We start from the raw sequence: 21,804 nt of genomic DNA, 5'->3' as shown, positions 1-21,804 counted from the left end.
TCCATCCCTTCTTTCCCAGTCCCACTACAACTATTCTGGTCTAGTCCCATTTAGATTCTGACCTGTGCTACTGGAAAAGTCTCCTAATTTAAATTCTCTGTGTACGTTCTCCCGGGATCCCTCCTCTACACCACTGCCGTAATAATCTTCCTAAACAAGGGAGCTGAGTGTGCCACTCTCCTTCTCAAAAATCCTCCATGGTTCCCTGTTACCACTAGGGTAGAATACAAGCTGGCATGTACATCTGACTGTAGCTCACCTTTCCAGAATGACTTCATACTATCCCCTAGCCATTTGAATCCAACAGGCCTTTTTATTTTTTTCTGAACTTTCTTTTCCATCTCCCATCTCTGTGCCTTTGCCTTGGCTGTCCCCCCATGTCTGGAATGTCGTCCCTCTTCACCTGCCCTTCTTACAGTCCTTAGCTTCCTCCAAGGTTCAGATCAGGTTTCCCATCTTCTGAAAAGTCTTTCTTGATTCTCAGTCAATACTGTCTCCTTCCTCAAATTATCTATCATTTACATATCTTGACTCCGTCCTCTACTGGAAAGGAAGCAAGTTTCTTGAGAGCTGGGACTGGTTTTCATTTGTGTTTTTGGACTCCTAGGGCCTAGCACAGTGTATGTGTGTATGAATGAATGAATGAATGAATGAATGAATGAATGAATGAATGTGTTATGAGATAGAGACACAAAAAGTGACATAGTCCTTGACCCCTGGAGTTTACCTTCCAACAGGAGGAGACAAAGCATGGCCGGGGAGACTCGAATGGAGTCAGATTTACAGACTGTGGAACCTGGTGGGAGATCTGTTTTTCACAAAGGGAGAATGGAAGAGATACAGCAAAAGTCCTTCAGGTAGTAAGAGACAGAGGCAGGAACTGAACCCAGGTCTCTGACTCATTCTTCTCTCCAGAAGTGGCCATTTATCCCACTTTACTAGAATAATTTGTTTAAGTGTGCCAGATTTGGAGTAAAATCCTGCTCCTGCCTGCGTGACCTTGGGCCTGTCACTTAGTTCTAGGTGTCAGTTTCACTCCTCAGCTCAATATACTCCAGAGGCTTCCTGTTACCTTAGGACACGTACTCTATAGCACTCTTATATAGCCCCTTCTGATTGCTCACTGGTATTTTTTTTTAAGTTTCTCTTGATTCCTGTGTTTGTATTTCAATGTTTCTACTCACCTCTGGTCTTTTCATCAGGAATGCTTGGTTCTCTATTTCACTGGAGGTTCATTGCCTTAGGATCTGATAGAAACTACGGTATTGGGGGTTTAAGTCCCTCCAAAACCTGGCCCCATCTACCCACTGGCCTTATTAAAATTCACTCCCCTTCACTCCAACTCCAAGGTTCTATCCACAAGTTTCCCGAGGGCAGAAACTACATCGGTGCACCAGGTATGTCTGGGCATCCCGGTGGGGTAGGCCCCGGGCATATTGTTGGAGTTTAATAAGTGCTTGTTAATTGAATCTAATCTAAGATCAAACAAAGATTGACATTCAGAGCCCTCCCCAAACCTGACCCTGCCCTCCTTGCCAACAAATCTGGAACATTTCATTAAACTTTCTCTGGGCTTTGATTAGATGTAAAACTACAGCTGGACTGTGAGAGAGATTAGATAAGAAACCCTTCCTGCCCCCCAGGGGCTTACAGTTTATGGTAGGGAGAAGACTCAAGTATTGATAACAGAAATACTGCTCAGCTAGATTGGTGCCTGGGGAAGTTCCAGACAGTGGGCCTAGAGAGAAAAGGGTGCTGCGGGAGAGGAAATGGAGGGAGGTGGGCTCCTGAGCATCGCTCTTGTCCAGCCTGTTAGAATGTGAGCTACTTGGGCAACAGCGACCTTGGCCTTTCTTTATATCTCCAGCTCTTGGTTCTGGAGACGCCCAGAACCAGGAGAGCCTGCTCAGGACCCAGGGACGAGGCAGGCTGCCGCTTAGAACCCGAGAAAGGCAATCAGTGGAAAGGGTCTGGGGTCACCAATTTTGCATCCCTTTACCCTCCCTCCTGGTCCCTGGGATCTCGCCTTCCCCTCTTATCAGTAGAAGGAAAGGAGGACATAATCCAATCAACATTTTTTGTTTGTTTGTTTGTTTTTGCTAGGCAATGGGGTTAAGTGACTTGCCCAGGGTCACATAGCTAGTTAAGTGTTATGTGTCTGAGGTCAGATTTGAACTCAGGTCCTCCTGACCCTAGGGCCAGTGCTCTATCCACCGTGCCACCTAGCTGTTCCCCAACCAACATTTATTAAGCATCCACAGCTAGGTGGTGAAGTGGACAGAGCACTGGGCTTGGAACCAGGAAGACTCAAATCCGGCCTCTGACACTTCGTAGCTGTGTGTCTGTGGGCAAGTCACTTCACCCCGTTTGCTGAGGAGAAAAAAAAAAGAGACGAGTGTCCTCATCTGGAGAAGGAAATGACAAACCGCTTTGGTATGTTTGCCAAGAAAACCCCAAACAGGGTCTCGAAGAATTGGGCAGGACTGAACAAGTGCCTACTAAGTGTGGACAGTGGCTCAGTGGACAGAGCACTGGCTTGCAGTCCTGAGTTTGAATCCAACCAGCTGTGTGACCCTGGGCAAGTCACTTAACCTCTGTTTGCCTTAATCCGCTGGAGAAGGAAATGGCAAACCACTCCAGTCTCTGCCAAGAAAACTCCAGCAGAAATTTGTGCGGATAGTGTGGTCACAGGGTCAGGAACACTCAGACAGGACTGAACAACTGGATGATTGTGCTAAGTGCTGAGGATATAATCAATAATCAGAAAGGCAGTCCTGGCCCTTTGCGGTGTAACGGAGGGGACAGCTCACCAAAGGAGGCAGGAAAGGGACAGAAGGGGAAGGGTTGTGCTATTTGAACAAGAGGTTCCCTAGGCCCAGCCGTGGGGATGTGAGCCAGGAGACCCCCCAGGGCCCGGCAGCGTGGACAGCAGGAGATCAGAGAGGAGCAGGCCGGCACCTGGGGGCTCGGGCCTCCCTGGCCTTCAGCCCACTTGCTCCTCCCTCTTTACATCAATCACAGGTATTTAGCAGGCACCTGCTGTGCACATCTTAGGTTACTTCCTAACATCAAGCAGCAGAGAAATTCACCTCCCTGGCCCCAAGTTCAAACAAGGAGCACTGGGTAGACCTTACAAAAAGATGATGGTAAGGTCTGGACAAACTGCCGGCTCGATGGCTGTCCCACGGAGCCAGGCATGTTGTAGAAGGGGTTTTTGGTGAGGGTGCCTCCAAGGTTCCTTCCAGCGTGGGTAGCTGGAGATGCTGGAAGGCAATGGGTCCATGACCCAGGGATGGGGAGAACACTAGAGGTGATTTCATTGGTCTGGGAAACTCCAGGTGAGGAAAGTCCCTCTTCCAACGTGGGTCAGCACCACCCCTGCACCTTGTAATAAGCCCAGGGGCACTAAGAGATCAAGTGACTTTCCCAGACCCAGACTCACTCTGCTAGTGTGTGTCTAAGGTTGGACTTGAACCCAGCTCTTCCTGCCTCCAAGACAAGCTCTCTGTCCAGCACCATCCTGCTGGCTTTCTCGTGCCCCTCTCTAGGTTGCCCAAGGCACCCCCATCCGAGAAGATGTCCTATCTTTTTCTTTGGGCTCAATGCACCAGTTCATTCTCCCACTTTGTTGTCCAGGCCTTTGGGGAGCGTCCCAGAGTTCTATCAGCTCCTGCCTCCCTCTGGCTCCGTGGCATAGCTATTGGCCAAAGACTTCTGAGTAGATGGCCACCAAGCACGGCCGTAACTAGGGTGAGGTGGACGATGCTTTTACCCAGAGGCCCACATAGTATGAAGAGGGATGCACCGTCCTGTCTGTGGCAGTTCAGAGACCACCGTTTTTCTGCACCCTTATGGAAGGTGGATCCCAGTAGAGGGTGAGGGGGCAGGGTGGAAATATGTGGTCAAGCTCAGAGAAGTCTCAGGGACACAGACCATTCTTCTGGGGCAGACGAGACCTGAAGCTGGACCATTCTCCATCCCTGCTGCGTCCCATCAGCTTTTGGGCTCAGAAGTTAGGAGGGATCTTGGAGGTGATCTCCTCCAATCCCCTCATTTCACAAACGAGGAGCTTGAGGCCCAGAGACATCAGATGATTTGGGAAGGTTCCCATCGGTCCGTCCTCTCTGGCCACTTGTCACCCATGCTGCCTAGGCTTCATCTAGCCTGGAGATAGATGAAGAGAGGGGGTGGCCCTTTCACCTTCATCCCCCGGCTCCATGTGACCTCCTCAAGACTCAGCAGTGTACAGTTCATGCTTTTATTTCATCCCTTTCTTTCCCCCAAATATGTTACACGTATGGCTTTGTTCACTGTGGGGCTCTGGCTGCCCTGAACAAACAAGGAGATGGCAGGAACCCCCCCCCCCAACTCTTTTTAAGAAGACCAGGAAATTGAGACCCAGGCAGGGGAAGGGAAGAGTCCACCCATGGAGCTGGAAGGGAAGCCAGGGTAAAGTCCGGTTCTTCTGCTCACAGTCCATCAGATTGGCTTTGCCGGCCTTTGACTCTCAGTTATGGCGGGGCAGGCTTGGGAGGACGACCTCACAGGAAGGTCCATGGTCTGGCTGAGTGCTCCGGGGGAGGCCTCCTTTCTATAGGGGACCAAGGGCTCAAGCAGAAATGGGCATGGACCTCCCAGAAGCCTGTGGAGTGGAAGGGGAAGGAAACATCTCAAAAAGCAGAGTCTGTAGACCCTTGGGCTTTGTCTAGAATAGTGAGTGTTCTTGGTGGGGGGTCAGTAAAGGGTGCTGTTAGGAAGCCAATTTTGACTTGATTTCCAGAAAAACTCCCTACCCAGTAGGGCTGTCCTGGGCTGGAAGGTACTGTCCCAAAAGGTGGCTAAACCAACAAGAAGACAGACTATTATACCCAAGACGAGGCCAAGGAAAGGCCTTTGAGAGAGGTTGGGGGACCCCTTGTCATGATGTACGTGGAGGGACCACAGAACAACCAGAAGGGACCTCACAGGCCATTTTACAGATGTGGAAACTGAGGGCCAGAGACATCAGAGGAGGGTCTCAGAAGCCATCTGGGCCTGCCCCCTTGTTTTTCAGGTGAGAACAGGAGGCTTGCTGATTCACAAAATCCCCACAGATACTAAGAGGCAGAGTCCAGATCTGAATCCAAGCCCTCAGACTCTAACTACTTCTGTTCAGGCAGGGTTGGATTCATGCCTTCTGAGACTGGGCCTGGAGAGCCCTCCTGAGCTGAGATGATGGCAGCATGAGTCTGGGGGCTCTGGGAGCTGAATTCTGAGCTGTGAATGACTTCCCGGGCTGGACACAAGATGCCAGGGCTCTGTCTGTCCCTGTGCTCCCAGAACCTTGCCTCCCTGTCAGGCCTTCCCTTGGGAGGCTTCTCTGGGGCTTGGACTGGCCAGCAGCCTTCTGGGAAGCTGCTTCCTCCCAGCTCCAGGGCTCCAGGCCCTCCAGCCGGAGGCTGGGTACCTCGCAGGTGCTGTCCAGCAGACAGCAGCAGCCTCCGAGGTCTCTGGCAGTGGGGTGGGAACCTGGGATCGGAGACGGCCGAGGTTCCAGAGGCTTCCAGCCCCAGGTGGTGCCTAGCAGCTGGCAAGGCTCCGGCTGGCAGGGCCTGGATCCTGGGCACCCCTTCCCCAGCCAGGCAACCTGACTCCAGCTCGGAACTGCAGGACAGACAGGCTGGGGGTGGGGAGGAGAAAGGCAAGGCTCGAGGCCCAGGCTTAGACACCTGGAAACAAAGAGGGGAGCCGGCCTGGCCCCAAGGAGATTCAAAGCAGAGTGGCCTCTCTGATTGGTGGCTGCCTTTGGTGGGGGCCCCTTTAGACTCACATCTGTCCCAGCCCCTCCCTCCCTTCCCTTCCCCTGTAACCAGAGCCCAAGGCCCCTCAGGACCCTCCTCCTTCCCCTGCCATCTGGGGTGGGGGAGGGGCTTCCCCTTCCTTTCCCCAGGGTGAAGAGGAGGTGGGGGGAGGTGGGGAGACCAGGGCTACAGAATCGAGTTCCTGTTCAGACAGAGCCACCCTCTTTTCCTACACAGATACCAGCAACCTGTGGACTGAAATTTCACCCCTATAGCAGCCTCCCTCCTGCCTTCCTTCCCCCAACTGTCACGGCCAAACAGACCCCAGCTGCACAGTTCAGTCCCTGGGGCTGGGGCTGGGGTTGGGGTGCCCTGCACTTAGGGAGGAGGAGGAGGAGGAGGAGGAGGAGGAAGAGAGACAGAGAGGAGGAAGGGGAAAAGGAGGAAGAGAAAGAAAGAGGAGGAGGAGGGAGGAGAGGAAGAGAAGAAGAGAGGGAAGAGAAGGCAGGGGATAGTGGAGGGACAAACAGGAGAGGCCATGGATGACTGCACCTCCTGAGAATTAAGGGGGTTCAGGCCTAGACTCCTGGCTGGAAGTCTTGGGCACTTGGGAGCACTAGGAGACTGGGGAAGTAAATTAGTCCAGCCCCTTGCCTTGGGGCAGAGTGCCCCTAAACTGCCCCCAAGCTGGCCAGTGAGAACACATCTCATCCTTAAATTTGTCCAAGGTTAAGGTTTCCCTGATGGCCCAGAACTAGAAGCGACCCCAGAGGCAGGTTCTGCTGCATTCCTGGGGGATGAGGGGACCCCCCAGGAGGCCTGTCCCACTCTGGGGCCGCTCCCGGCAAGCATCTCCCCCTGCGTTTCCCTGACTTCCGGGAGGGACTTTGCCCCCATCCATGGTGGCCAGGCTGTGGGCTGACCAGGCCAGGGAGGGTGGGCCAGATGTGGGCCTGAAGGGCAGCCACCAATCAGAGCATCTGCTTTGCTTTTGAATCTTTTCTGGGCAGGACTGTTGACCTCTTTGTTCCCAGGGCCTAAGCCCTGGACCCCAGACATTCTCTTTCCCTTTTTCTTCCTTTACCATCTTGGCCCCCACCCAAGTGTGTACACTCATGGATCAAAAGCTGGAAGAGACCTTGGCAGGTATCTCACCCAACCCTCACCCAGAGTTACTGAAGCCCAGAAAGGCTGGACCATTAGCCTGTGGACACACAGCTAATGGGCATCTGCCCTGTTCCAGGCCTGGCCAGTCTTCCACTCTAACTACCCTCCCTCTCAGAGAGGCTTAAGGAACTTGTTAGTGAACAGTGAAACCAGGAGTTGAACCCAAGTCCTCCCGGAGTCCAAGATGGCCTGACCACATACCCATTGCACCCACCTTGGGGATTCCAGGTCACCCCAGCCCGACTCCATGCTGTCTTTCTTTCCAACTCTCCCTCGTTCACAAGCTAGACATTCCATGCTCAGTTTGGGGCCCTAGCTCGCCTCCCCATGGGACCATGGGCTGCTTCCTTTCCCTTGTCCTACATTAGTCCTCGTTGGGGGTCGTGGATAGAGTGCCTGTCTTGGAACAAGGCTGGGTTTAAACCCCATCTCTGCCACTTACCGTCTGGGTGACCCTCAGCAAGCTTCTTCCTTCTGGGCCTCAGTTTCCTCATCTGTAAAATGAGGGGGTTGCGCTGCTGACCTCTGAGGCCCCTTCTGACTCTAAATCTACAACCTCTTTCTCTCTCCCCCTCCTCCATCAGAACAGAAGCTTCTTGAGGACAGGCACTGGCACTTAACATTCTGCCTGGCTCAATAATCCCTCATCCTGCTGAATTGAACTTTTCTTTCTTTCTCCCTGTCTATGGTCACTGAGCCTCATAAGAAAAGAGGAATTATCTGGAAGGAAGAGAAGGAGGAAGGAGAGAGAGAAGAGGGAGGCTTCTCAGTTATCCCGCTGCTCCTGAGGGCTCCCGTGCATCTGTGGGTTGTCATACACGTGCAGGGACGGGAGTTGGGAGAGGGGGAGGCCAGAGTGTCCTGAGAGAAAAAGGAAGGCCTCCAATCCTTTGGAAGCTTGGGCAGACAGGACCTGGCCATGGTGAAGTCAGAGAACCAGGGTCAGAACCCTGCCTCTGACGTGGAGAAGCCCAGTGACCTTGGGCAAATCGCTTCCCCCACCCCCACCTCCGCCTCAGTTTCCTCCCGTAAAATGACGGTTTTGGACTAGACGTTCTCCTAGGTCCCTTCTGGGGCTAAATCTAGGATTCTGTGATCCTGTGGGCCTCAGTTTATTTAGTAGAATAAGCTGGTTGGCCCAGATGACCTCTGAGGCCCCTTCCAGCTCTCAGGAGGAGCTCTGGGGGTCCTGGGAGGTGGCGGTGGGAGTGGGGTTGAAAGAAGCCCTGAGGTTTTGTCCTCTGGACGGGGGCTCACAAGAGATGCCAGTGACCTGGAAGGCATTGGGAGGGGGAGGGGAGGGAGGGAGAGGAAGGGGGAGGTGCCGGGGTCTTTTCTGCCAGGTTTGCCTGTTTTTCTTGGGTATTGGTGTCCCCCCATCCCCTGCGGACACAGGCACGTTGCGCATGACAAGCGGGGGATGTTGGGGCTCCTCTTATCACTGCCCCAAGAAAGGGGAGAGGCCCTCCGATCTCCCCCCCTGCCCCAGCACCATTTGCCGCAGGGGCCTGGGGGCTGGGCTACTGTCTGAGTGTGTGTGGAGGGAGATGGAAGGAGGAGGGATAAGCAAGGGAGGATGGAGAAATTGGAGAGATTCCTCGGTGCTGAAGCTCCCCCTTCTGGTCATTTCGGGGCTGTGTTTGAGCCTTTGGTTTGGAGTGGAAGGAGAGAGGAGAGACAGACTGACAGACAGACAGACATACCTGAAACAGACACACAGAGACGTAGATACAGAGAGAGAAAGTGGCAGACACAGAGACAGTAAGACATAGAAAGAGACAAGACACACAGAGAAAGACAGAGATACTCAGAGATAGACAGAGAGACAGAGATACTTAGTGAGATAGACAGAGAAAGAGATACTCAGAGATAGAAACAGAGAGATGGAGAGACAGACAGATACCCAGAGAAATAGAAACACAGAGACAGAGAAAGACACTCAGAGAGATAGAAACAGAGATAGACACACAGAAGCATAAATACAGAGAGAGAACATGGCAGACACAGAGACATAAGACAGAAAAGGACAAGGCACACAGAGAGACAGAAAAACAGATAGAAACAGAGAGACAGAGAAAGACAGAGATACTCAGAGATAGAAACAGAGAGACAGAGATACTTAGTGAGATAGAGACAGAGAAAGAGATACTCAGAGAGATAGAAACAGAGATGGACACACAGAGAAACAGAGACACACAGAAGCGTAAATACAGAGAGAGAACATGGCAGACACAGAGACATAAGACACAGAAAAGGACAAGGCACACAGAGAGACAGAGAGAAACAGAGACAGAAAAACAGAGATAGAAACAGAGAGACCAAGAAAGACAGAGATACTCAGAGAAATAGAAACAGAGACACACAGAAGCATAGATACAGAGAAAGTGACAGAGACAGTAAGACACAGAAAGAGACAAGACACACAGAGAGACAGAGGCACCCAGAGAGATAGAAACAGACAGATGTGAAAACCCAGGTGAATAAGAATGAGTCCATGGGTGGAGACAGGTAGAAGAAGGCTTTGAAGGGGGGTTGGGAAGGGTTGGGGCTCAGGTGGAGGAAAGGCAGACAAGTCCCTTCCCTGGGCACACAGCATCCATTCAAGGTCAGGGGCCATTTTAGCTCTGTTTAATAAAATAGCAGGCGAGGTTAAAGCAGACCTCCTTCTCAGCCTCCTCAGCTCGCCAGGTGGCCTGGGTGGCCCAGGCTGGAGAGGCTGCATGGAGGCACTGCCCCATTTGGGAGTGGTTTGGCCCCTGTTGGGGGCTTCTGTGTGTGTAGGGGACCTTGGCCCATGGACCTGGAGGAGCTAGCCTGTGTGGGGCTCCCTTTGCCCGTCTGCCTCTCTCTGTGTCACCATCCCTTCCATGTCTCTGCCTCTGCTTCTGTGTGTGTGTGTGTGTGTGTGTGTGTGTGTGTGTGTGTGTGTGAGAGAGAGCGAGAGAGAGAGACAGACAGACAGACAGACAGACAGAGACAGAGAGAGAAGAAGAAGGGGGAGGGAGAGAGTGACACAGAGGGAAGGGGAGAAGGAGAGAGGAGGAGAAGGGAGGGAGAGAAAGAGGGGGAGGTGGGGAGGGAGATAGATACTGGGTCTTCTTCCCTGTGTTTTGGCCTGTTACCCTCTGTACATGTGTTTTTTGGTTTATCCAGAGAGTAGAGGTGATTTCCTGGAAGGGGGTGTGGGGGTCTGGGAAAGGATTCATCCAAGACCTGGGAGGTCACTCCCAAGAGTTGTCTGAAGCTTGGTTAAGGGACTTGTCCAGGGTCACACAGCTAATCAGTAGACCCAAGTCTTCGTTTCTTCCACTGTCTCACAGTGCATAGAAACGGATTTGTGTCTGTACACACACTCACACACATCTGGCTCCCCCCCACCAAAGTGCTCCACCCTAGAAGCTCAGATATATCCCAGGTCCCCTTGACTCCAAGCCCCATTTCTATCTCTCTGGAACTGGTAAGCATTTAACAACTGGCTCTGGGGGGGGAGGGGAAGTACGCAGGACACACTTCTATACTGAATCTGCATTTTAACATTTTCTCCATCATTTCCCCAAATCTAGACAAGCAACAAACCCGTCAGTCAAACCCCAATCTATAGCGTTTGCCAATTTCTGAGATGGCCATGCTCCCACTGAACATTTAATAATCAGCTTGCAGAGCCAAGTCTATACCTCTCTGCTTTCCTAGAGGATTCTATTCCTCCTGTGTTCACCAGAGTCTATTCCTAGAGGACAATGGGAGGGAATTTGCTTACCTGTAGAAACTGATATTTATTTATTTAGCTGAATGGATGGATGGAGAGAGATGTGTGCAAGAGAGAGAGAGGGATGGAGAGGAAAGAGAGGAGGGGGAGAGAGAGAAAGAAGGTGAGGGCAGAGGAGAGAGAGAAGAGGAAGGAAGGGGAAGGGAGATGGGAAGGAAGGGGAGAGGAGAGGAAAGAAGGGGAGAGGAAGAGAGGAGGGGAAGGAAGGGGAGAGGGATGAGAGGAGGGGAGGGGACTGGATGGGATGTGGAGGGAGCAGGGGAGAGGAGAAGAGAGGAGGGAAGGAGGTGAGGGGGACGAGGAGAGAAGAGGGAGGAGGAAGGGATGTGAGGGAAGAGAGGAGAGTAAAGGAAGAAAGGAAGAGAGGGGAGGGGAGAGAGAGAGATTTCTATATATACACACCAGCACATATGTATGCTTAGCTGACCCCTTGAAGAACACTGGTAGGGAGAATGGGGAAGGGAGTGGGTGCTGGAAAGGGCTGCCCCTCTCCCTGCCCCCCCCCCACTGGGACCTGAGGACAGGGAGGAGCCGCCCAAGGAAGGCTGCATCCCCATTAGTCGCATCCACCCCCAATGTCTCCCAGGTGAGCCCCAGGGCCAGGCTGCGGTTTGGGGAGGGGATGCAGGTAGCTTGGCTTGGAATGGCCCTCCAGCAAAGAGCTGCCTCCCTCAGGGTCAGTAGAGCTAAAGGGGAGAAAACTTGCTTCCCTTGAAATCTGGAGAAATTGAGTGGTCTTGTCGCAAGGTAGACCTGGTGCTGGAGGGGTCCTCGAAAGGCCTGTCATTTTACCGAAGGGGAAAGTGAGGCGAGGAGAGTCCCAGAGGACCCGAGATGAAGAGCTGGAAAGGGTTTTAGATATCATCTGTTTTAACCCCTGTATTTTATAGATGGGGAAACTGGGGCCCTGAGAAATGCAATGACTTACCCAAGGTCACACAAATAATAAAGAACAGCACTGTCCCTTTCTTGTCCACCCTAGGTCAAAGGAGTCAAAGGAGGGGGCCACTATTTCTTGGAGGGAACCCATTTCTAGATTGGGGCATGGGATTAGGGATTCCCTGGTCACATGATTCTTAGGAATTCCCTCTTGGCACATTCCATTTCATGGGAGAGGCTGGTCTCCCTACTCCATCTGTGCATCAGTCAGCATTTGTTAATCACCTACTGTGTGCCGGCCTGCCCTCCAGGAGTTTCCAGTCTGTTTGAGGAGAATAGATTCTCAGATGAAGATACATTTATTTGGTGCTTAAAGGTTTACAAAGTACTTTTCCTTTCTCCAAGGGCAGAACCTACTTTTACTTTCTCTGTCTCTTTCCATTGAATTCAATGAGCACTTATGAAGCGGTGTGCTAGGAAATACCAAATACCGCTGCTAGGAAATGGGCCCTACAGAAGATGACTGGTCCAGGGAGAGAACGCGACACACAGAAGGCGGGAGGAATCGGAGGACTTGGGATCAAAGTCCAGCCCTGCCACTCACAAACTGCGTGATTCGGCAAGTCACTGCCCCACCACTGGCCTCGGTTTCCCCATCTGTAAAAAAAAGAGGGCGTCAGACTGGATAGCCTCTGAGGTCCCTTCCCACTCGACCTACGGTCCCAGCTCCAATCCTGGGTCTCGGTCTCCCTCACTGGACTATCAGCTTCCGGGGGTGGGAGCTGGATTTGACCCTACTCAGTATTCCTCCAAGTGCCCAGGGCAGTCCTGCTGAATTGAATAGAACTGGGTAGAACTGACTTGAATCTAATTAGCAGAACCAGGCCTAGGCCTTTGGGTGGGGTGGAAGAAGTCTTGGGGTCACTGACTGAAAGGTTGGGAAGGAGCTCAGAGCTCATTTAGACTCAGACCCTCTCCCTTAACGGAGAAGGAAACTGAGGCTCAGAGAGGGCCCCAGAGAGCTGAGGAGGGGTCTTACAGGTCACCTGGTCCAACCCCTCACTTTACAGAGAAGGAAACTGAGTCCCGGAGGATTTAGGAAATCGTTCTCATTAACAAAGACTCACCCTCTGAGTCACCCAAGTAATGTCGCTGGCTGGGCCAGGCCAGGAGTGCTTCCTCCCTTTGTACAGGCCTCAGGCCAGGCTGGGAATGGGAACGAGGGGAAGGGGCACTGAGGACTGGCGGACCCACCCCTCTCTGCAGCGACACCACTCTCCTCCCCACCCCGTCTGGGGGCTACCACAGGAAGACCCCATTCTACAGATGAGGAAGGAAGACCTCCCCGTGCCTCGGATGTAGGATTCAAATCCCAGGTCCCCGACTCTGAGCTCAGCTGTCCTTCCGGGCACCGAAGGTGGAATCCCGGCGCCCTGCCCCATCCTCCACTCCCAGGCGTCAGCCTGGCTGACAGATGCTGGGCCTTCTCTGCCCGGGGCCAGGAGCAGCGTTAGTGAATGAAACGTGGGCTAGGCCGGCCTGGGAAGACCCACTTCCTAGTCCCAGCCACTCCCCAGCTGTGGGTTCTCCCGCGCTGATGTGGGTAGGAGCAGTGTTGCGCAGTGGGTAGCGCCCTGGAGTTGGAGGTCTGCTTCAGCTGCCTGGGCAGCCGTGGGCAATGCCTTCCCCTCTCCGAGCCTCTTTGCTGTGAAATAAAAGGGACCTCAGTGATCTCTGGGTTTCAGCTCCAGATCTGGCAGTGGACTCTCATGGCCTCAGCAGGTAAACAAACACGGAGCTCTGTGAGAGCTTCCTCATCTGTAAAATGGGTATAGGATACATACCCTGGATTATCTTTCAGGGAAGAGGACATGCTCATTAGTTCAAAGTAGCAGGACCACTGGGTGCCTGGAGTCAGAAAAGGATGTGGATTTAAAGACAGGTGCTGACCCTCATTCACTGTGTCACCCTGGGCGTCACTTCCCTAACCCCCCAACTTGTCCAGGGCTCCCTCCCCATCCCCCCAACTTGTCCAGGGCTCCCTCCCCAGCCCCCCAACTTGTCCAGGGCTCCCTCCCCAGTCCCCCAACTTATCCAGGGTTCCCTCTCCAGCCCCCCAACTTGTCCAGGGTTCCCTTTCCAGCCCCCCAACTTGTCCAGGGCTCCCTCCCCAGCCCCCCAACTTGTCCAGGGCTCCCTCCCCAGTCCCCCAACTTATCCAGGGTTCCCTCTCCAGCCCCCCAACTTATCCAGGGTTCCCTCTCCAGCCCCCAACTTGTCCAGGGCTCCCTCCCCATCCCCCAACTTATCCAGGGTTCCCTCTCCAGCCCCCCAACTTGTCCGGGGCTCCCTGGCTTCATGGCTGTCTAGGCCTGCAGACAGAACTGGTTCCGAGTCCATAAGCTTGTAGGGACCTGTCCCTCCCCCTGGCCGCAGTCTGTCTGTGGCAGGGAGCACAGGGCTTCCTCTTGGCTGGGGAACAGATGGCCCCCTCTCTCCCCCCTCCCCCACAAGCAGGCAGAAAGGAGGCATTCCCAGGAGCCTCCAGCCCCGCCTCTGCCCTGCTCTGCGGCCTCCCAGGATCCCCCTCCCCTCCGCCCTCCTTCCTCGCAGAGGCACTGAGCTGAGAAGTAGAGAAAACATCTGGGCCCCCCTGGGTGTCCCCAGGGAGCCTGGAGACCTCAGCTGGACTGCTGCGCTCAGCCTCCCCTCCCCAGCTCCCCACTCCAGCTTGGATGGTCTCTTTGAGGTACCGGGATGACTGATGGAAAAGACATTGCCTTGAGCCCCTTCCCCAGCCCGGCCCCAGCCCTTCTGCCGGCCAGCTCCTGGTCAGCACCCAAGGGACACACTCCAGCTTTGAGAGCCTGGGATGAGAATGGAGATCCTGAGGCTGTGGGGGCCAGGCCCTGGATTGGGAGCTCCGTGGCCCTGGGTTCAAGCCTCAGGCTCCCTGGGTCACCCTGGGCCAGCCTAGTCCCCAAACATGCCCAAGTTTTCACCTGTGTCAAATGAAGGACTTGGAGATGGATGGTCACGAAGGTCCTGCCCCCAGAGAGTCAGGCTGCCCATCACCCCATGACAGAGTGGAGAGACTATTATATTTGGACCCCTGGAGCCCCGAGTTCAAATCCTGCCTCAGGGGGACCTTGGGCAAGTCATTTAATCTCAGTCCCCTCAATTGTAAAATGGGAGGCATAATAGCACCTACCTCCCAGAGTTGGTGTGAGAAGCTCAACGAAGTTCTGCCATAACCGGAGATACGTGGGTCCTGGAAGGGGATAAATAAAATAGGTGTAAGCTCAGGTTAATAGAGCACACAGAATAAATTCCTGACTGCTCCTTTGCAAGCAGGCCCCGGGGGGTCTACTTTCAGGATTACTGTGCCAGTCTAGGAGCCACACTCTGGCCCCCTTCGGGTGGGGAGGCGGCTCTGCCCCTTTGCTATCTGTAAGAAGTCTGCGGGTTCCGGCCTTTCTCTGCGAAAGGCCCTTGGACAGGGACGGTACTAGAGTTGGCCTCCACATCCCAGGGCCTCCTCACCTGGGGTCCAGTTGTCTCCTCTGTAACCCTATTGTGCATATTTGAATGCATGATTGGGAGAAGGCTCTCAGAGGCATCGCCCTCCTGCCTGCCAGCTGAAGGGCCCCAGACACAGAACAGGTGAAGAGCCCCGAGGCCCGGGCATCCTCTGGCCTCCATGCAGCCTCCTCCCAGTGGAGGTGCACACAGGACGCTCAGTGGAAAAAGCAGTGGCTGTCAAGTCAAAGATCCTCGGTGAAATTCTCCAGCTGACACCTACCTGGCTGGCCGTGGGCACGCATTCAGTGTCTCCAAGGCTCAGTTTCCTCATCTGTAAAATGAGGAGGTGGAGCTAGATGGCATAAGAGCTTCCAGCTGTAGATCTGTGGTCTCCTCTTCTGTGTAAAGACAGGATTGACCTTGATAACCCCTAAGGTCCCTTCTGACTTGGGTCCAAATCTTGGCCCTTCTAACTAACCTGGGCCATCTTCAGCAATTCCCGCCCCACCTCTGGGCCTCGGTTTCTTCATCTGTAAAACAAAAGGAGTGATCTAGCTGACCTCCTGTGGCCCTTTTAGCCCTGAATCCAGGAACCACTTCACTGTCTAGGCCTTGACTTCCTCACCATGACATGGCCTCTGAGATCATGACCCTGCCACGGACCTCGGGACCCATGGTCCCACAGAAGGGAGGTACTCCGCCAATCAGGTCTGGCGTCAGTCGGCTGGCAGAGCCCTCTGGCCCGCTTCCCTCTCTCCCCATTCTCTTGCCTCTGCTAGGCCACTGCTTGGGGCCTGGACTGTGCTCCAGGAGGGACTGACTGTCCCGGATTAACAGCATGTCAAAGCCAGGAGGCTCCACAGGGGTCACCTCACCAGCCCTCTCATTTTACACTGGGGGAAGCTAAGGCCCAGAGATGGGCAGTGCCTTGCTTCGGGTCACAGAGCAGGGTCATGGCAAAGCCTGAACTCAAACCCATCTGTCCTGACTCCGAAGGCTCTTTGGGGGGACCTTAGCGCCCAGCTGACAGATGGAGGGTGTGCGGTGAGCCTGCAGTAATGTGCGATCGTGCACAGCGCGCGAGGCCAGGCGGGGCTCTGGCTTCTGCAAAGTCCCTGGTACTTTATCAAGGACTTGGTCAAAAGAAACTGAAGGCTACGCAGGCAGCCCCTCCCCTAGGGAGGCCCAGGCATCTTCTGGCAAGGGAGACAGGGAAGAAGGCAGGTGGTGTTTGTGGTGATGTGTGTGTACGTACATGCTACAGACATGCATGTGCACACGTGTGCATTGTGAGTGGCGTCTCTGGCAGTGGGCTTCCCAGCACTCAGGAAGCTGCCCCCCAGCCCCTGTGCTGGGCCCTGAGACTGAATACAATGTAAGGTAGGCAGGTGTATGGCATGCAGGCCTCATGGGTGGGGCTCACGTAGGGGCTCTGAACGGATCTGGGGGCAGGGCCGAAGACTGAGGGCCAGGAGGGACATTACTGGTCACCTTGTCCAACTGCCTCATTTTACAGTCGGGGAAATTGAGTCCCAGAAAGGAGGGGGGGCTTCAGGATCACAGACCTTAGGGGTCTTTATACAAACCTCTTACTTTATGAAGGAGGAAACTAAGGCCCAGAGGGAGAAAAGAATTTCAAGATCATGACCTGAGACCCTTCACTTAGAGGGGGCAAGCCACTGGCCCCAAGCCACACAGCCAACTGTTAAGAGGGAGAGCCAAGCTTCAACCCCAAGACCTCTGGTTCCTGATACAACTCTGGAAAGACGCCCAGAGAGGCTGGGGAGTGGAGGGAAATAGCTGTACTTGTAAAAGAATTTCATTACATCAGACTGCTGACCTTAATACCTTAATCCCTCCAGTGGCCCCCATTGCCTCTAAGTAAAAATTAAAACTCCTGTGTTTGGCCCTTAAAAGCCCTCCCCAATCTGACTGTACTCAACCTTTCTAGCCTTATTAGCATCCCTCTCCTTCATGCAGTCAATGTTGCAGCCAAACTGGCTTCTGGGCTGTACAACATAACACGTCCTCTCCCACTGCCACGTCTTTGCACTGGCTGTGCCTCATACCTGGAGTTCACTCACTCCTCCCTTCCAAGTCTTGGAGTCCTTAGCTTTCTTCCAAGCCCAGTGCAAAGTTTTCTTCCTACCAGAGGCCTATTCAAGTCCCCAGAGCTGTCCTGTTGCAAACTCTACTTGCTCATTGTTGAAGCTAGAGGGGCCGGGCTGGGCCGAGCTAGACCTTGGGTCTCCTCTGGAAGCACAGCCGTTGACCCACTGGGTAAAGCTGTGGTCCCTCCTGGCTCCATTGTCGGGAAGTCCTGGGGTGGGGGGCGGGCTTGGTCTCAGAACTTCCATCCGGGGCCCCCTAGTTTTTGCTGTTTGACCACTGGTCTAACCCCTGTGGACAGATGAGGTCTTAGAGACCTTTACATGTGGCCCCGCCCAGCAGAGCAGCTGCTCAGTCAGTGTTGTGTGAAGGAAGGAAAAAAGAAAGAAGAAGGGTAGAAGGAGTGAGGGAATGAGGAAGGAAGGAAGGAAGGAATTTCTCTTCCAGGTTGCAGCATCTCCTGGAAATCACTTTGTTTCCTGGGAATGCCAAGGACTTCAGAACCCACTAGGGATCTTCTCTCTCTCTCCTCTCTCTCCTCTCTCTCCTCTCTCTCTCCTCTCTCTCCCCTCTCTCTCCTCTCTCTCTCCTCTCTCTCTCCCTCTCCTCCTCTCCCTCCCTCTCTCCTCTCTTTCCTATCCTTGTTATCCTTGTATCTATTCTCCAGATTTCTGGTTCTCCTGCCCTCTGATACAATCCTCCTCAGGTCCCCTCTCCCCCCTTTCCTCCAGTATGGTAAATGTCCCTGGAGCCTAGGTCCTAGAGAGACAATGCTACCTGGGTCCACCTTGGGTATCCCCTGGCTCTTCAGCTCTGACAGCCCAGGATGTGGGAGTCACTAGTAACAGGGCCTCTGGCTCAGGGTTGAGGCCAGGAGCCTGGACATAGCAGAAAAGTGCCTGGGACTGGGGTTAGGGGATGGAAGTTGGAGGTTGGGACTGGAGATGGAGAATGGAGCCTTGGGGGATGGGCATGGACATTAAGGGTTGGGGGTTGGGGAGGGCAGGTTTACTGGATCACTTCCTGAGAACAACCTGTGCTCTTCCTCTTTCGTCTCTGCCCCTCTAGGAGGCCAGCCAAATCCCCTCCCCTTCCAGAGGTCAAGGATGGCCAGAGTTTCCCTGGCAGGGCCCCTCATTTCATCCAGTCCAGCTCCCCACCAGGAAGCCAGGTCACCTAGGCCAGTTTTTTGTCCTTCACAGTCTGATAGCCGTGGTTATCTGGGTCACAGGCTAGGCACTTTGGGGAAAGTAAGGCCTTTAGTTCTTTCTGGGGAGGAGGGACCAATTCAAGTCTATTAAATGCTAGTCTCGGACAACTACTGGCTGTGTGACCCTGGACAAGTCTCTTTCATTGCTCTGAGCCTATTTCCTCATCTATAAAATGGAATACAAATAGCAGCTACTTTGAAGGATTGTGGGGAAGATTCGGAAAGGGTTAAATAAAAAGCTATTATCATCATCAACGTAGGCTCCCTGGGAGCAGGGATGACTTCGTTTTTTTGTTTTTGTGTTTCTAGTGCTCAGCACACAGTAGGTACCTAATAAAGGCTTGTTGGTTAATAGAGATTATCAATATGCCTTTAATGTCATATTAAAATATTAGTAAGCAATCATCTCGGTAATAGGAGATGTTCTTTTTCCCAACTCTGATATCGCCAGGCTGAACATAGGGCAGGGGCATTCCTGGCCACACATGGAGGAGGGAGAGGGAGAGGACGAGTCTCGGGGAGCTGGGCCCAGAGAACTGCGAGGAGGAGAGATTCGCTGACCCAAGTCTCGTTTGTGGGGGGTGAAGATTCTGCCCCGGAGGCATCCTGGCCGAGGTCATGAATGCCCGTCTCTGAGCCTATGGGAGTGGAGGGGAATCAGAAATCATCCTGCCCTCTTGTTCACCTAGGTCTGATGGGTGCTGCTTGTTTCAGCATCGCCTTCTCCTCTGGAAAGAAACCCTCCCTCGGAATCAAGAGGCCCAAACTGCCCGAGGTTTTGCCCCCGAGGTGCCTGCTTCTCTGTGAAGGCAAGGGAGGTGCATTCCTGATCTGGGCCCAGAACCTTCTAGGGGCTTGGAGTTTCCTTTTATTGATCTTTCCATTCACACTGTGGTCATTGTGACTCTGGTATTGCCCGGTTCTCCTGGTTCCCCTCTGCATCACACAAACCTTTGCATCAGACAAACCTTCCCATGTTTCTTGGAAATCCTCTATTACTACACAATAATTTGTTCCTGCCTGGGCCCTTCCTCAGGCTGGAGGTTCCAAAAGGAACTCGCTGGTGGGAGAATGGGGTGGGGGTGGAAAGACGTTCCTAAGAGGCAGAGCATTCCAGGCACCAGGCAGCCTGGGCCAAAGCAGAGGCAGAGATGGTGGCCATACCATGGCCAGGGCACAGCAAGTAGGTCACTTGGGGCCAGAAGATAGAGCCATGGAGAAGAATCATGGACACTAAGCTCAGAAAAGCAGCACGGAGCCCAACTGTGGAGGGCTAGGGAGCCATTCAGGATTCTGGAGGGAAGGAGGGACGTGCTATTGTCATCTAGCATATCAGCTACTGGGAAATAGCCTGGGTCAGTGCAGGGAACACTGGATTTAGAGACATAGAATCAGGCTTTGAATCCCATTTCTGCCACCTGGAAGGCCTCTATGATGTTGGGCTCATCCCTTAACCTTTTGGATCCCAGTTAGCTGTTCAGTCATCTTCCGTTTTGTCTGACTCTCCATGACCCCATTTGGACTTTCCTTGGCCGAGATACTGGAGCGGTTTGCCATTTCCTTCTCCAGATGATTTTACAGATGAGGAAGCTGAGGCAAGCAGGGTAAGATGACTTGCCCAGGGTCACACTGCTGGGAAGTGTCTGAGGCCAGATTTGAACTCAGGGAAATGAGTTTTCCTGACTCCAGGCCCAGCACTCTATGCACTCTGGCGCCACCTAGCTGCTCAGTTAACTCATCTATATAATGAGGGTGGGATTCCAGGTCCTTTTCAGTTCTAGATAGAGGATCTCACGATTTCATTCTTCCCAGATTCGTGTACTTCACACATTTTAAAAGCATGACATCATAATTTGATAACAAAAAATCTCTGATTTCCTTGCTGTCACCACTTCTTCCTTCTGTTAACTTAGTAGATAGATGGTCTTCAAGAGTTACTGTGGCTGAAAAATTCATCACCTTCTGGTCAGCCTAGTGATGGGTTTAGCTCAGCTGGTCTTGAGACAATAGATACACATGTGTGTGCGCACACACATAAAACACATTCATATACACACGTGTACACACATGTCTACATGGCAACACATAAAACCCATTCACACACATACCTACATGCCGACACACATAAAATACATTCATATACACGTGTGTACATGTATACCTACATGTCAACATACATAGAATACAGTCACATACATGTGTGTACACATATACATACATGCAGACACACACTTACATGTGTGTACATATGCACCAGATGTCGGAGGAGCTTCCTGGGAGTTCCCTTCCCTGTGCTCACAAGCCCCCGCTCCATTGTCCATTCTAGCATCTTCCTGTGAATGGGCATGAGCAGCGAGGTCACTGGCCCTTTGGTTTGCAGGAAGGGCGACCACGCACATTCCTGGGTGTGGTGGTTCTTCCCCAGTTGGCCAGAATTCCTCTAAGGTCACCAATAGTGTCTCTGCAGTCCCTGCCATGGGTCCTTTCGGGTCGATGGGATGGAATTCATTTAGACCAGATCATTTCATTCATCAAAGTACCGTTTGGAGAGGAAGAATGGATGGGGACCAGTCTCCGAGCCCAGAAGACCCTGTGTCAAGGCCTGTCTGATGCCTGCTGCCTGCCTGGGTGGCCCTAGGTGAGACACTATCTCCCAGTGCCCACGTCAACTCTCTTGGAATCTTAAGTCACAGGGAAGGTGCCAGTCTGTACTGGTGAAGGGAGTTTTTCCCACAGGGAGTTCCTTACGCCCAAGGATGCCTGGAGGAGCCTCATTGCCGGGATGGGCTGGAAGGGATCTTTGAAGTCACTTATTCCAACCCCTTCATTTTAGAGATGAGGAAACTGAGGCCCAGGAAGGTAGAGTGACTGATCTGGAGTCACCCAGGTAGTGTCTGAAGCAGGATTTGAATTGAAGTCTATCCTGACTTTAAGCCTAGCCCTCTCTCCACCCTGCTTCCCAATAGGTCATCTAGTCCAGTCCGCTCTTAACTTGAGTTTCAATTCCTTGTTAATCTATCCTCAGTCTGAAGAACATTTTCCACAACATAGGAAAAAAATACAAAATAAAGCAAAGCTCCAGTGAGTGGTTCATTTTCTCTGTTATCTGTTAAAATGTCACAACTCTTTCTTGCTTCTCCTCAACAGTTAAAAAACTCTTACATAATGAAACTTCTTCTCCTTAGACTCCCCAGTGCCTTTTCGCTTTCTGAGGATGATTCTTGCAGGATTCTTATAGGGCTATTCTTCCATCGGGCTGTATCTGTCACCTCCTTTTAAAGTCTGAGCTCACTAGAGAGCACCCTATGAAGCCACATCATACCAGTCTCTTTAGAGATGCTGGCCCCCTTTCTTTCATGATGGTGTCACCA

General features: G+C 52.9%; 1 protein-coding gene across 2 annotated transcripts; it reads right to left on the bottom strand.

Annotated features, from left to right (window-relative positions):
• Positions 1–11,945: 11,945 nt before the first annotated feature.
• Positions 11,946–17,777, bottom strand: LOC144457462 (uncharacterized). Of its 2 annotated transcripts, none has more exons than XM_078154654.1 (4): positions 15,395–17,763; positions 14,804–14,863; positions 13,437–13,500; positions 11,946–12,249 (listed from the first exon to the last, which is right to left on the bottom strand). In XM_078154654.1, exons 1-4 carry the CDS (start codon positions 15,414–15,416, stop codon positions 12,066–12,068), a joined length of 330 nt encoding a protein of 109 aa, XP_078010780.1. In that variant the 5' UTR covers positions 15,417–17,763; the 3' UTR covers positions 11,946–12,065. The 2 variants fall into 2 exon arrangements, 1 of the variants encoding a protein (XP_078010780.1); XR_013486774.1 differs by lacking the exon at positions 11,946–12,249 and adding an exon at positions 12,270–13,297 and having other exon boundaries at positions 15,395–17,777.
• Between the last annotated feature and the right edge of the window lie 4,027 nt (positions 17,778–21,804).

This window comes from Phascolarctos cinereus, unplaced genomic scaffold (genome assembly GCF_003287225.1).
Source record: "Phascolarctos cinereus isolate Bilbo 61053 unplaced genomic scaffold, phaCin_HiC Scaffold_5;HRSCAF=322, whole genome shotgun sequence".
In the NCBI taxonomy this organism is placed as follows: domain Eukaryota; kingdom Metazoa; phylum Chordata; class Mammalia; order Diprotodontia; family Phascolarctidae; genus Phascolarctos; species Phascolarctos cinereus.
This window is presented reverse-complemented; position numbering and strand designations above follow the sequence as displayed.